This window comes from Bufo gargarizans, chromosome 11 (assembly GCF_014858855.1).
Source record: "Bufo gargarizans isolate SCDJY-AF-19 chromosome 11, ASM1485885v1, whole genome shotgun sequence".
In the NCBI taxonomy this organism is placed as follows: Eukaryota; Metazoa; Chordata; class Amphibia; order Anura; family Bufonidae; genus Bufo; species Bufo gargarizans.
The window spans coordinates 24,572,168-24,588,605 of NC_058090.1; the positions used below are offsets into that span (position 1 = coordinate 24,572,168).

Below are 16,438 nucleotides of genomic sequence, written 5' to 3' on the forward strand. Positions count from 1 at the left end.
TCTCCTCTATGAAAGGGGCTGCTGTGACTTCTGGGTAGGTGGGAGGGAGTGTTGTGGGGAAGTGGTGGGCCTGTTGACACTGAGTAAACAGAAATTTGGGAGGGTCACTCCTATGACTACCATTAAGCGGAGCTGTATCCTTTCTACTGAGGGGAGGGGGAACCCAATGATGTGTATGAGTGTTTCCTAAATCTGGTTAAGATATGTCTAATCTCTCTAGGAGCCTCCCCCCCTTCTGAATTTGTTATCCGCAGGTATTTTGGCTCTACACCGTGGCACTGCTCCCATAGAAGATAATAGGGCAGTGCTGTAGCGGGCGGCGTGCTGACTGACGCATGACTCTGCACAATTTAGAACAATCCTCAATATAATAACACTTTGTCAGGAAGCCTTGGCAGAGCGACAGGAGAAATATTTACTAAGGGGCCGTCATCTAAACCCAAACTCGTTTACCCAAGGCGGCATGGCAGCTGTGTTTACAAGTGTGCCACCTACTGGTAGACACAAAACATACAACCCATGTGTAATAGACTCTGCGGACCCCAAAACTGATTGGGAGACCGCAGGGTTCAAACCTGCGCGAGTAGGTACGCAATTGCAGTCAGTTTTGACTGCGATTGCGTTCCGTTGTTCAGTTTTTATCACACGGGTGCAAAGCGTTTTGCACGCACATTAAAAAACTGAATGTGGTACCGAGACCCGAACTTCTTCACTGAAGTTCAGGTTTGGGTTCGGTGTTGTGTAGATGTAATTATTTTCCCTTATAACATGGTCATAAGGGAAAATAATAGCATTCTTTAATACAGAATGCATAGTACAAGGTCAATTGAGGGTTAAAATAAATAAAAATTAACTTACCTCTTCCAATTGATCGCGTAGCTGCCGGTCTCCTGTTCTTTCTTCAGGACCTGTCAAAGGACCTGTGGTGACATTACTGAGCTCATCACATGGTCCAATCACCACAGTGATAGACCACGTGATTGGACCATGTGATGTGACGTCACCACAGGTCCTTTAGCCGGCAGCTCATAATTAAAGAAGTAAGAAGAGATCGGCAACTACGCGATCAAGAGGAGGAGGTGAGTTAAAAGGGTTGGCCACCATGTGCAAAAATAAATAAAAAATTGTCCCAGATAATAACTAAAGCCAAGAGGTATTAGTATAATGAGAGATATGCTGTGTATGTATAATTTTTCTAATGTGTTCAGCATAGTATTCTCCGATAGATGACAGTCTGTGTGGGCGGAGCCGCAGCAAAGTGAAAGTAAAAATCCCAGCATGCATCACAGCAGGCATCTTCAGAGGAGCGGTCACATGACATCCCTGGCCAACTATGATACCATAGTAACAACAGCACCTCAGGTGTCATGTCATCACAGACAAGTCAGCATTAGGCCTCCTGCACACGACCGTTTTTTTTCCCCGTTTACTGGCCGTTTTTTGCGTTCCGTATACGGAACCATTCATTTCAATGGTGCCGCAAAAAAAACGGAATGTACTCCGTATGCATTCCGTTTCCATATTTCCGTTTTTCCATTCCGTTTAAAGATAGAACATGTCCTATTATTGCCCGCAAATCACGTTCCGTGGCTCCATTCAAGTCAATGGGTCCGCAAAAAAAGGAACACATACGGAAATGCATCCGTATGTCTTCCGTTTTTTATGGAAAAATCTATTGAAAATGTTATGCCCAGCCCAATTTTATCTATGTAATTACTGTATACTGTATATGCCATATGGAAAAACGGAACAGAAACGGAAACACAATGGAAACAAAAAACGGAACAACGGATCCATGAAAAACGGACCGCAAAACACTGAAAAAGCCATACGGTCGTGTGCAGGAGGCCTAAGGGAGCATTCACACGACCGTGTTGGTTTTGCGGTCCGCACATCACGGATCCGTGTGTTCCGTATGTCTTCAGTTATCTTTCCGTTTCCGTTCCATAAGTCCTTATAATACGGACTTGGTGCTTCCGTGTGTCATCCGTTTTTCACGGTCCGCAAAAAACTGAAATGGGGTTTCCTAGAATGTTTTCAGTCCAGGGGTCCGCAAAAAACGGATGACATACGGATGCATTTCCGCGTGCTATCTGTTTTTTACGGACCCAATGACTTTCTATGGGGCCACGGACCGCAATTTGCGGCCAAGTATAGGACATGTTCTAAAATAAAAGGAACGGACACACGGAACAGACAGCACACAGATGACAATGAAAAGCATTCCACAATTTTTGCGGACCCATAGAAATGAATGGGTCCGTGCATTGTCCGCAAAAATTCTCATATCTATCTATCTTCTATCTAATATCTATCATCAATCTATCTATCTCATATCTATCTTCTATCTATCTTCTATCTATATCTCATATGTATCTATCTAATATCTATCTCCTATTATCTATCTAGCTATCTATCTCCTATCTACCGTATTTTTTGCCCTACAAGACGCACCTAGGTTATAGAGGGGGACAATAAGAATTTTCACCTCAGATCAGACCCCAATGTGAATGACCCCCACTCTGACCCCATGCCTCATTAGCCCCCCATGCCTCTCTTCAGCCCCCCAGCCTCTCTTCAGCCCCCTAGCCTCTCATCAGCCCCCCAGCCTCTCATCAGCCCCCCAGCCTCTCATGTGCCCCCCAACCTCTGATCAGCCCCCCCAGCCTCTCCCTTCTTCTGTCTGTGCGGCGCACAGACCTATGAGAAGAAGGAGCGGCCACGGCGCACGTGAGTATAATGCTGCTCACTAACATACCATGGCAGCCAGGACTTCAGTAGCATCCTGGCTGCCATGGTAACCGATCGGAGCCCGATCGAAACTTACCACTGCCACCAATGATGGGGGGGGTGGACCCTGTGGCCACTGCCACCAATGATGGGGGGGGGAGGGGGACCCTGTGGCCACTGCCACCAATGATGGGGGGGGGAGGGGGACCCTGTGGCCACTGCCACCAATGATTAATACTGGGGAGGGAGGGAGGGCGCACTGCCCACTGCCACCAATGCAGAGACTGAAGAACAGTACCGGCACCCGACCTCTGACAGGACGCTGTGATCCGCGCAATTAACCACTCAGGTGCCACACCTGAGGGGTTAATTGCGCGGATCACAGCGTCCTGTCAGAGGTCGGGTGCCGGGAATGCGAGTCACAGAATTCCTTCCCCCACGCCGAACTGCTAGGAGCGCCACCGCAAGCGGCCAGCAGGTATCGGCAGTGGTATCGGGGACATTTGCACGAGTACAAGTACTCTGCAAATGTCCAGTATCGGTCACGATACCGATACTGGTATCGGTATTGGGACATCCCTACCGGTAATGTGTCAGCTCCGGGCACCGACCCTGGACACAGTAGAAGTGCTGGATGGGGGTGGGGGGGTTAAGTTTACGTGAGGCTGGGGTGCCAGTGGCAGACTGTGCATGCGCTGCGAGGATGAGGAAAAGCAGCGCATGCGCATTTACTCTGCAGGCATGGACGAACTGGCTGCACGGCAGAGCGGGGCTCGGGGGGCGTGTCATCAGATTGTAGAAAAACAGGCAGATCTACTTAAAGACATATATTAGGAAAAGTACTTTTTTCCTGCCTCCCACACAGTAGTAGAAAATACATGCAGAGTGGCCAACCCCTTAAATTTATTTTTTATTTTTTAACCCTCAATTGACCTTCTACTAAGCATTCTGTATTAAATAACCATGTTATAAGGGAAAATAATACAGTGAATAGACTGTCATCTTAGCAACCATGCGTGAAAATCGCACCGCATCCGCACTTGCTTGCGATTTTCACGCAGCCCCATTCACTTCTATGGGGCCTGCGTTGCGTGATAAATGCACAACATAGAGCATACTGCGATTTTCACGCAACGCATAAGTGATGCATGAAAATCACCGCTCATGTGCACAGCCCCATAGAAGTGAATGTGTCCGGATCAGTGCAGATGCAATGCGTTCACCTCCCGCATTGCACCCGTGCGGAAATCTCGCCCGTGTGAACCCAGCCTTACTCTTTAACTTGAAGGAAACCTCTACTCCCGATCAACAATTTACAATATTGTACAGTTATGGAGTCCATGACATGTTGAGTAACTTAGTAAATACTTTGCTTTTGCATCAATTTTGAGTCACATGATGTTTTCTTTCTCCAACCACATCTATCCAGGACTGTGAGCTAACCACAGAGAAGTGCAAAGCTACACAGTTACAGCTCAGGTGTTCAGGTCACATGTCTGACAACAGGGGTGGAGCTGAAGTGTTGTCGGTTACTATGGGCAACCATCAGAATCTTTAACAATTACCTTTCATCTGTACAAAGTCCAGCTGATGGATGGACTGCAGGAGGGGGGCGCTGTCCAGGTTTAGATCGAAGTCTGTGTTCATCCTTGGGGTGAGCGTTCCTTTTCCCCACTGATCCTCAGTCAGGTGGACTCTTCGTATCAGAGCATCAGAGATCTAGGAGGTTTTGCAAACATTTTGCGTTAGGGAAATTGGCCATTTTGTGGTCCTGGACGGGACTTAATACCAGTATGAAGACACCAAACGGGGACTCTTGCAGGGACAACAACCTGGAAATCCAACAAGGAATGTCCTTACCTCCTTGTGGGGGGATGGCTAGAGCAAAACCCACTGAGGCTTAGAAGATCCACTTCTCGGATGTGAAGCTTAAAGGGAGTCTGTCACCACTTTTTTGCATGTTAGACCATTAAAATAGGGTTATTTGATCCAGCCAGAACATAAAAACGGTACCTTTGTGGTAGAAAACGGACTTTTCAATTTGCAGAAAACGAACTTATAAGATTATTTTCGGAGCCCTCTCAAGTGCCCAGGGCGGTCTCTCAATCCTCGGAGCCCCTGGCTGGCACCTCCTAAACGGCTGATAACTCCGCCCTCCGTGCGCCTCTGCCCGCCCGTTTACTCCCCTCCCCTGTCCCTTTCCACTGCGGCTGTGCGGTCCAAATCGTAGCGGGCGCATGCGCAATAGGTATTGCGATGCCCTGCCAGGAGCGGGCATCGCATTGCGCATGCGCCCGCTACGATTTGGACCGCACAGCCGCAGTGGAAAGGGACAGGGGAGGGGAGTAAACGGGCGGGCAGAGGCGCACGGAGGGCGGAGTTATCAGCCGTTTAGGAGGTGCCAGCCAGGGGCTCCGAGGATTGAGAGACCGCCCTGGGCACTTGAGAGGGCTCCGAAAATAATCTTATAAGTTCGTTTTCTGCAAATTGAAAAGTCCGTTTTCTACCACAAAGGTACCGTTTTTATGTTCTGGCTGGATCAAATAACCCTATTTTAATGGTCTAACATGCAAAAAAGTGGTGACAGACTCCCTTTAACAGCCATATGTATGCAATACGCAGCTAGCTCCCCCTAGAGGCAACTGCAGGCAGCCAAAATTGTATAATTTAGCTGTGACTGTCAGACGAGAGGGTGGGGGATACCTCTGTGGGGGATGGTAGGGAAGAGAACGATCCTCCGGGTGTCCCCCCAGCTTTACCATGTAAGGCACTGCAGCCTTACACTGCAAGAAATAAAGTCAATTTCCACCTTTTGACGCCACTTCGCTTTGTGGCCCAAAATTTTGTGCTGAATAATTTCTAAATTTTTGCTTTTTACCGGTTTGAGATCTGTTTTCCTCTGATACACAGCTCCAGATCTCCTGCAGAGACATAGAGTAGAATTACAAAATTCTCCCCATCTGCAGCCACCACTAGGGGGAGCTCATTGCTTACCACTGAGTTCCTCTCCTGCGGGTGGGGAGAATTCTATATTCTATGTCTATGCAGGGTATGTGGGGTTCTGAATGCTACAGAGATTAAGAAATCAATCAGCTCAGAATTGTAATATTTTTCCAGGAAGAGATTTACATTAAGGCCCCTTGCAGACGAGCGTGTCCGGATTATGTCCGGATGCGTTCAGTGAAAACTGCGCGATTTCGCGAACAAAGCCATTTAGGTTGCTTGCGATCGCGTTCAGTTTGTTCAGCTTTTATCGCACGGGTGCAACGAGATTTACTGCGTTTTGCACCCACGTGATAAAAAACTGATTGTTTACAAACAACATCTCTTAGCAACCATCCGTGAAAATCGCATTGCATGCGCACTTGCTTGTGGATGTGATGTGATTTTCACGCAGCCCCATTCACTGCTATGGGGCCAGCGCTGCGTGAAAATCGCAGAATATAGAACATGCTGCGATTTACACGCAACGCAAAAGTGATGCGTGAAAACCAACGCTCATGTACACAGACCCAGTTAAATTAATGGGTCCGGATTCCGTGAGGGCGCAATGCGTTCGCATCACTCGCAGAATTTCCGCTCGTGTGAAAGGGGCCTAAGGGTCCACGTTTTTATTTTTTTGACGCAGCTACAAATATATTCTCAGAATTAAAATGGCCACCTACCTGAAGGAAACCACTGGGGTCGTTCTCTTTTATCACTTCCAGACAATACTCCATCAATCCAGTCGTCTGCCGCAGTTTTACCGTGCAGTGAGAAATCTGATCTCGTACCACCTGAAGAAGAACCACAAGGAACAGAAGATTATAGATCCCCCCCCCCATTCAGTAAACAGACAGAGCTTTATATAAAGGGCGCTGCGGTTAATCCAGCTTCTGATAATCCACAAAGTCAGAGGCTGCAATGTAATTTTTATGGCGTGGACATTTTTTTTTTATGTTTTATTTGTTTATTTTTTTTATTGTATCTTTTTGTTACAAACGGATGGCATTTGTCAGATGGATCCGTCTGACAAATGCATTAAAAAAACGGATCCGTCTCTCCGATGTCATTCGGAAAAACGTATCCAGTATTTATTTATTTTTGCATCTTTAAAGGTCTGCGCAGACCGGAAATCCGGATCCGTTTTGCCAGAACACTTGCCGGCATTCCAGCAAGTGTTCAGGATTTTTGGCCGGAGATAAAAACTGCAGCATGAAATTTTGCAGAACTGGTGTGGACCAGCACACCTGCGGCCCCGCAAAAAATATGGAGCATGTCCTATTCTTGTCATTCTCTATATAGCGCCGGCCATGTGCGGTCTGCAAAATGCGGAACGCACACGGCCGGTATCCGTGTTTTTGCGGATCTGAAATTTGCGGATGGCAAAACCCTTACGGTCGTGTGAATGCACCCTCAGTGACCATTTCCTAGGACAACACTTCCTGCCTTAACGAATTTCAATCAATCGGGTTTCATCTTTCATTTATTAGTTCTGCCTGAGATTCTAGAGATTCCTTCAAGTTCACCTGTAGAAACTCTGGATAATTTAGACTCGAGAGTAAGATTGGGCCGCCAACGAGACAACCCGTCCATGTCACAGGCAGGCATATCGCCAAACAGGTCCACATATCTCAACTTCCTGGGCCTTAGATCACCCAACTTTCCTAGGGCTCTTAGGATAGATCTCATGCTCCCATATCTTCTACACCATTCAGGAAAGCTGGGTCACAACCTATACGGAAGTTCAAAGGGGAGGATCCATTTTCACAACTAATTGTTCCAATGTATCTAAAATTTTTAAAAAAGGAGGCAACTTTGCAGAAAATGTTAGTTATGAATCTTCTATTGTTTTCTATCTGCAGCTCCTATGCATCTTATCTCCCTGGTAACAATCTACAACAAACTCTGTGTAGTCTGAGGCTCATCAATATGGAAATCTAAGGCAGCTCTGTCACAGGATCAACCCTATTAAACCAGGCATACTGTCTGGTAGGGCTCATCATCATGATCAGAACAATACCTTTCTTTTGCAGAGATATCTGCTTTTTTATTCATATGCAAATGAGCACATTTGAGCACCAGGAGGCGGTGCTGAATAATTTGAGCACTGCCTTGTAAAACCCCCTGTGCTCTGCACACTCCCCCTTCTCCATTATTGACAGGGCTAGACATGCTGAGGGCAGAGCTGTGTCCTAGCATCTACATATCATATACACTATGTACTATAGCTTCACCACACTGAGATCTGCTCAGAAAGCTATTCTACATATTCACAAGCACAGTATATGATTATAGACACCAGTAATATGTGTTAGCTTAGAAGTATAGAAAAAACACGCATTTCTATGTGGTAATGCTATAGCTTAGTGATAGGTGTATGGTTTTGCATGTAGAGATCCCAGGTTTGAATCCTGGGAGAGACTTACTGTTTTCAGTTTTTTTTTTCTCTTTGATTTAAGGCCTCTTTCACACTTGCGTTGTCCGGATCCGGCGTGTACTCCACTTGCCGGAATTACACGCTGGATCCGGAAAAACGCAAGTGTACTGAAAGCATTTGAAGACGGATCCGTCTTCAAAATGCGTTCAGTGTTACTATGGCAGCCAGGACGCTATTAAAGTCCTGGTTGCCATAGTAGGAGCGGGGAGCGGGGGAGCGGTATACTTACAGTCCGCGCGGCTCCCGGGGCGCTCCAGAATGATGTCAGAGCGCCCCATGCGCATGGATGACGTGCCATGCGATCACGTCATCCATGTGCGTGGGGCGCCCTGACGTCACTCTGGAGCGCCCCGGGAGCCGCACGGATGGTAAGTATACTGCTCCCCCGCTCCCCTTTACCATGGCTGCCAGGACTTTAGCGTCCCGGCAGCCATGGTAACCATTGAGAAAAAGCTAAACGTCGGATCCGGCAATGCGCCGAAACGACGTTTAGCTTAAGGCCGGATCCGGATCAATGCCTTTCAATGGGCATTCATTCCGGATCCGGCCTTGCGGCAAGTCTTCAGGATTTTTGTCTGGAGCAAAAAGCGCAGCATGCTGCGGTATTTTCTCCGGCCAAAAAACGTTCCGGTCCTGAACTGAAGACCTCCTGATGCATCCTGAACGGATTTCTCTCCATTCAGAATGCATTAGGATAAAACTGATCAGGATTCTTCCGGCATTGAGCCCCGACGACGGAACTCTATGCCGGAAGAAAAGAACGCAGGTGTGAAAGAGCCCTAACCCATTATAAAAGGCTACACTATAATAAATAATATATAATGAGTAAATAAGACTGGCACTCAAGTCTATGTGTACCATATGGAACAATAAAACATCTAATATCAAAAAAGGATATTTAAAACACTCACTTTCAAAGCATTTCAAAGAGGTCCATAACCAGGACCCCAGAGGACTCACTTTTATGGCATTGGAGAGGATAGACAAACACTGGAGAGGAGGAAAACATATTGAGAGCGGAGTCTAGACGGATCTACGGTTTGGGCAGTATGGTCCCAGCTGGCTTAAATGCCGAGTTGGAGATCTTTGGATTTCTTTGAATACCCGGGTTGTGTGCCTCTCATCCAATGATGGATCGCAAGTCTGGCCGTTTTATCGGCACTGCGATTCCTCCTTGGAGATGGGCGCACACCCCCTAATCTACGCAAAGCTAAAAAGCCCAAACAATCCAATGAAGATCAGTGATTTTTTGATTCATTCTATATTTAGCTAGTCGCCCATTACTATTGTAATTAAGATGAAATATTCCCCGAATGGAAACCTCTTTATTTGATGTTGGACACCTAAAGCGAAGGTTATATACATATTTACACAAATATATATGGACAATCTGTAACGAATCGTATATTAGGTGGGTACATCATTGAATATATCTCCACTCTGTAAGATTAATATGGCTACGCCCCTATCGAAATATGTATGGGCTTAGTTATATATGGTTTATTCATTATTTTTCAGTTTTTTCTCAAGATAGCAATGTTGTAGATTTTTTTCTTTTATCACATAGCTTGATTATAGTAATGTGTAAACAATATGCAGAAAACGCATATGGAGATAAAAAAAAACGCATGCAAAACGCAATTAAAATCGCAAGGATCATTTCCTTGCTCCAGTCCTGTTTTTGATGACTACTGGAGGGAATATAAAAGGATATGACGAACTAATGGGGGTAGAGCCACTGAGGAAGGGGAGATCAGTCCCCGAAACGCGTCTGGCGTAATTCACCCCTGCATCTTCATCCATCGGAAATATTGAGTTACATCTTTGTACGGACTGATCAAATCGGAGCGCTCCGAAGTCCTAAATCGCCAGGATTGTTCATCTCCAATTGGAGACGGCAGCTGAAAGTCTCTTCTTGCGACTCTTGACCCGGACCACGTGATAGCTAGTGGCAAGCGAGGACGCCGGCGAGGGATCGCAGAGACGGACAGCTCGGTGAGTAGTAGCTCTGCTTGATGTACGGAACCAACAGTCACCGGCCTTGAGAAAACATCACCGGTAAGACGCCAAGTACCATATAATATTACATCAGCCTAGAAATATTCTACTATCTCTACCTAACCAATAGATACAAAGTCTAGACTCTGTCTATATTCCATCTGACTAACCAAGCATCGTTTCTGCATGATTGGTCAACATAGTCCTGACTGTGCATTTTTGAATTAACCATCTCTTCGAGTTGAATACCTGGACTTATTCTTAGGGACATATTGCTATTTTCGCGACAACGGTACCCCCACAACCTAGAGGTTTTTTTTCCACTATACTATTTGGATTTCCCTTTTTTCACAGCCCATCAAGGGATTTTATATGCGGTTTAGAGAGATACATTGTGATCCACACTCTCCCTCTCAGCCCCCCTATTTTAGATATTATTGTATTTGAGTATTGTGTTTGTATAAACCATCGCCATAGGCGTGAACCACTGAAGCCTTGGTGTGGCCTACTTTTTGGAACCTATCAGTCATTGAGTGTTTCATACAATTTTATTTGCATATATTTTATTGTGACTTTTCCTATGGATTATTTGTATCCCATACATTTTTATTGTTCCATATGGTACACACAGAGTTGAGTGCCAGTCTCATTTACTCATTTTGCCAATTTGTTCTTTCTGAAAGGGTGATCAGTCTAGACTAGAAGGCAGTGAGCTATCCACACCAACTACATTCCCTTTCAAATAATATATAACAATAAAAGGCCTTACTATATTGAGAATAGTTTTTTTTGTTGTGTTGTTTTTTTCTTCTTAGAAACCTGAAAACTATTACTGGTTTATTCATAGGCACAATATATGATTGTAAAGAAACCAGCAATATATATTAGCTTTCTGAAGACTAAAAACATTACACTCAATATGATAAGGATATAGACTTTTATTATGGGTTAAACATGGAAGAAAAAAATATCTGAAGAAAAAAACCTGGACGTCTCCTAGGATTCAAACCTGGGATCTCTACATGCAAAACCAAGCACTTAGCACCAAGCTATAGGATTACCACATAGAGATACCTGTTTTTTTTCTATTCTTATAACACATATTACTGGTGTCTTTATAATCCTATACTGTGCTTGTGAATATGTAGATGAGCTTTCTGAGCAGATCTCGGTGTGGTGAAGCTACAGTACATAGTGTATATGATATGTAGATATTAGGACACAGCTCTGCCCTCAGCATGTCTAGCCCTGTCAATCAAGGGGAGGGGGGAGTGTGCAAAGCACAGGGGGGTGTTACAAGCAGTGCTCAAAGGATTCAGCCCCGCCTCCTTGTGCGCAAACTTCTCATTTGCATATGAATAAGATGCAGATTTGTTTTAAACAGCATGATGAGTCCTACCAGCTAGTATGCCTAGATTAATAGGGTTGATCCTGGTGACAGAGGGTACACCTTCACAACCATTTTGCAAAGAATCTTAATTACAAATATTGTATCATTTTATATCTACTGTTCCTGTGCAATTAGTCTCCATTGCAACAGACTACAAACACTCCATGCGTAGTCTGCAGTTACATTGCCATCCTTCGGTTCTTTACCTTCTGCTATCATACATTTTGTGGACTGATGGAAGGCAACCTGACTGCAATATCGGACGTTTTTATATTATTACCATGGAGACACATAACTTGGTGTAGAAGCTGTATACACAAAACGACAGGAGTTTTTTATTTTTTTTATTTAAACGATTTGCGAATTTGATTAATTTTGCACTAAAAATACATTGGAGCAATCAAAAATTGGTTGCAAAGATAGACATACCCTGTAATGTACCCTGTCTGAGAACCTCCAGGTGCAAGCGGGACGGCAGAGCTAATTGTGTTTTGCCCTCCATTCAGCATTACAGGCCGGGCCTCCAGGACCTGAGCCGCCCTGCTCATTTATAAAATCATTTAGGATTCAGTCTCTAGGAAACGCAGTGAAATAAGATTAATTATATCACATCTCAGGCGCAGAGCTGCTCAGGAGTAACTCGAGGTGAGCTATGAAATGGATATTTTGTGCTCAGTACAGAAAATGGATTACACACCGGGGACCAGGAGCGCAGAAGAAACATGAAAGGTCCAGAAGAAAGAGAAGCTGCATGTCTGATCCCTCTGGAGAGTGCAGCGCTCAGCCAGATCGGAGATTGTCGCCGGCTTTTAATGTTATCAAGCAGATGCAGTTTGTTTTCACTGGAGAGAAAATTATGTTCATATAGATCGCTAAACACTAGTGCATGGAGGGGAGCACAATCGCGCTACTGGAAAGGACGGCACAGGAAACGCAGACTGAAAATGTAGATTGTAAGTGCAGGATGTGATAAAGATAGACAGATATAGATAGATATGAGACAGATAGATAGATATGAGATTGAGATAGGTACCATATTTTTTCACCCCATAAGACGCACTTTATTTTTGCCCCATAAGATGCACTTTTTTCTCCCCAACGTGGGGGGGAAATGTCACTGCGTCTTATGGGGCGAATACTAATGAGTGCTTCCATTATAGAAGCCCTCATTAGTACCCAGAGGACTAGGAAGCGGTGAATGCAGCGCTCCCCGGGCTCTGTACTCACCGCCTCCTGGTCCTCTGCTGTCGTCTCTGCTGTGACTGCGCACTCTGTGACCTCATGCAGTGTGTATTGGTTCACAGCACAGCCGCAGCAGGAAGAAGAGAGAGCTGGATCCTGGGAGCCCGCGGCGTCTGGAGCAGGAGAGGTAATTCGATTTTTTTTTTATTTTATTTTGGGGTCTGATCTGAGGCATGGGGGGCTGATCTAAGGCATGGGAGTCTCGTCTGAGGCATGAGGGTCTCATCTGAGGTCTGGGGGGGGGGTCTAATTTATATTGGGGCTCTTTTCTGAGGTGTGATTGGGGGTCTGATCTGAGGTGTGATTATGGGTCTGATCTGAGGTCTTATTGGGGTCTTAACACTGGGGGTCTGATTGGGGCTGTGAGCTGGGGCTGTGAGCTGAGGTCTGATTAACATTGGGGGACTGATATCTGATCTGAGGTCTAATGAAAAATATTTTTTAGATATTTATCTTATTGTCCTCCTCTAAAACCTATGTATGTTTTTATGGGCAGGTGCGTCTTATAGGGCGAAAAATATGGTAGATAGATAGATACATATGAGATAGATACGAGATGACTTGTCAGTCAAGGCATAAAAAAGTGTCAGCAAACGTAAAAGGGTTATTTCACCTCAAACATTGGTGACATATCCCAGTGATGTCAGATAGGTGCAGGTCCCAACTTTAATGATCTCCAGAACGAATTCCCCCCCCTTCTCGCCCTCCATTCACTGAAGATCGTCAATTTAAGCACTGGCTTGGCTATTTCTGGCAGTTCCGCTGAGGTGAATGGAGCGGCGGCGGCCCTTGCGCAGAGCGCTCTCCACCTATTTCTGTGGCCTTCTGACAATAGCCGAGCGCACGGGTGGAGCACAACACAGATTCTCGTTTTCTTGGAATCCCCCTGTTACACCCTGCACTACATATATCGTTTATATTTACAAGGGTTACAAGGCACAAGGATTAGCATTTGACGTGTCTGACCTTCAGCTTGTGTTCATGTTCTTTATTAACCCGTGAAAGAAGTTGCACCTTCCTTCTATTAAGGGCGTCGATAAGAGCGTCACACTGTGCAACCAGGCAGGCCTCAAACTCCACGCTGTTCTCCTGCAACACACAAACATAGTTATATTCTTGTACATAGGGGCAGTATTATAGTAGTTATATTCCTGTACATAGGAGGCAGTATTAATAGTAGTTATATCCTTGTACATAGGAGCAGTATTATAGTAGTTATATCTTGTACATAGGTCAAGTATTATAGTAGTTATACTTCTTGATTATAGGAGGCAGTATTATAGTAGGTATATTTGTACATAGGAGCAGTATTATAGTAGTTATATTCGTGTACATAGGAGCAGTATTATAGTAGTTATATTCTTGTACATAGGAGCAGTATTTATAGTAGTTATATTCTTGTACATAGGAGCAGGTATTATAGTAGTTTATATTCTTGTACTAGGAGCAGTATTATAGTAGTTATATTCTTGTACATAGGAGCAGTATAGAGTAGTTATATTCTTGTACATAGGAGCAGTATTATAGTAGTTATATTCTTGTACATAGAAGCAGTATTATAGTAGTTATATTATTGTACATAGGAGCAGTATTATCGTGTTTATCTTCTTGTACATAGGAGGCAGTATTATAGTAGTTATATTCTTGTACATAGGAGGCAGTATTATAGTAGTTATATTTGTGTTCCAATAAGCTTGGAAAGTGACTGACAACCATTAGTTTGAGACAGAAATGAGTAGTTGTCATTTTGTTAATATTCCTTGAAGCCAATAGAAAGTGGGAAAGCTCCATCCAGAATATTACAACTAAAATTTGTGCTCCATTCTGCGGCATGTGGAAATGACTTTAAGGCTACATCTACATAGAGAATGTTGTTTGTGATATGGTCCGCGTCTATGTCGCTCCCAAGTATTGCAGTGTAGCGAGGCTATCATAGGAATGAATGGTGTCACCATGACGCTCGCATGATTGCTGAGGCCACGACAAACGAATCGCAAAAAAACCACACTGATGGATTTGCAGCAAACATTGCACTGTGACCCCATTCATTCCGATGGCAGACCCGCTACACTGCAATCTTTGGTTGTGCGACGCCTGTCGCAGCCAAACTCGCCATGCAGACGTTAGAATATCTACATATAAGCAACACAAAGTTGCAGGACTGCAGCGCTTTCAGGATTCAGGACACGATATCATTAAGCATTCGACATGTTAAGAAAATAACATTACAAACTGGGTATTAACCTTGTGGTTTGAGGCTTTGTCAGCTGACAACTGTACCTGGATTTGCTGGACCATGTTTCTTAGTTGGACCAGAAATTCTTTGGCTTCCTTTGCTCTGTCTGACAATCCATTCAGGGCTTGGGAAAGCTGACTCTGCAAAGACAGAAAAGATGTGTTATCTGGCAGGTATAAGACATATAACACTATGTCCAGCGTGTACGGGCACCATTCATTATATACAGCTGTTGTGAAACTACTACTCCCAGCATTTCTCATCTGAGTGGAGACAAGTGGTGGCAGACTTATCTGGCTGTTGCTCAGGTTCTCCATCCATTCATGTTAGTGGGGGATTAAGACATCTTTACAGTCATAGCAGGTATAAGGCTGACATAGTCTATAGTGCGGTACTGAGAATGAAATCCCATCATCCCCTAGTGGGGAAACACCCAATAAGTTCTTTTCTACTGAGGTCTATGGCTGGGCCATCAAACTTGTGGATAGGACTACCTGGCGCCCAATGTTAATTTTATATATGAAGCCAATTAACCAGATGGTACGTAGAGGAGAACAATCCCTGTAGAATGTGCCCTTCACCCTCTCCAGCCCCCGCCGCCCCCGCCACCCCCTATTCCAGGGAACAGGGCTTATATGCCTTTCACCTTTTCCATCCTTCAAGACTATCCATTGTTAGATGATCCTCTCTTTTAGGGCTCATGCACACGGCTGTATGTACTTTGCGGTCTGCAAAAAACAGATCCACAAAAAATACGGATGACGTCCGTGTGCATTCTGTATTTTGCAGAACGAAACAGCCGTCCTCTAATAGAACAGTCCTGTCCTTGTCTGTAATGCGGACAATAGGACATGTTCTATTTTTTTTGCGGAACAGAAATACGGACATATGGAAATGGGATGCACACTAACTTTTTTGGGGGGAACCATTGAAATGAATAGTTCCGCATACAGTCCGCCAAAAAAACGGAAAATATGTTTGTGTGTATGAGCCCTTAGGAGAAGATGTGCACGTTAGGGCTCATGCACACAACCGTGTGCTGGCCGGGCCCGTATTGCGGCCCGCAAACAGCGGGTCTGCAAAATATGGGCCCCGACCTTTCTGGCACCGCATAGCGGATGCGAACCCATTCACTTGAATGAGTCCGCAATCCAGAAGGTGGGTGCAGAACGGAGGCACGGCACTACGGAGTGCTTCCGTGGGGTTTCTGTCCGTGCCTCCGCACACGCAAAAAAAGTAGTGCATGCACTACTTTTTGGTAGTTCGGACCGTCTGATGCGGATCGCGGACCCCATTCAAGTGAATAGATCCGCGATCCGCATGTGACGGTCCCACGGTCAGCACACGCAATTTGTGGTCCGCAGGACGGGCCCGGCCGGATCATGTGCATGAAGCCTAAGGCTACATTCACACGACCGTATGT

The 16,438-nt window shown here is 45.1% G+C and overlaps 1 protein-coding gene across 14 annotated transcripts in view; it reads right to left on the reverse strand.

Moving 5' to 3' along the window:
- TRIM9 (tripartite motif containing 9) overlaps positions 1-16,438 on the reverse strand; it is a 59,498-nt gene that overhangs the window by 15,854 nt on the left and 27,206 nt on the right. For 9 of the 14 annotated variants that reach the window (XM_044271550.1, XM_044271549.1, XM_044271547.1 and 6 more), the window contains exons 2-5: positions 15,060-15,155; positions 13,746-13,868; positions 6,396-6,506; positions 4,296-4,449 (exon numbers count right to left, since the gene is read on the reverse strand). In XM_044271550.1, coding sequence (XP_044127485.1) covers positions 4,296-4,449; positions 6,396-6,506; positions 13,746-13,868; positions 15,060-15,155 — 484 coding nt within the window. Of the gene's footprint in view, positions 1-4,289; positions 4,450-6,395; positions 6,507-13,745; positions 13,869-15,023; positions 15,156-16,438 lie in introns of all 14 variants that reach the window. The other 5 variants (XM_044271551.1, XM_044271548.1, XM_044271542.1 and 2 more) reach the window with 4 other exon arrangements.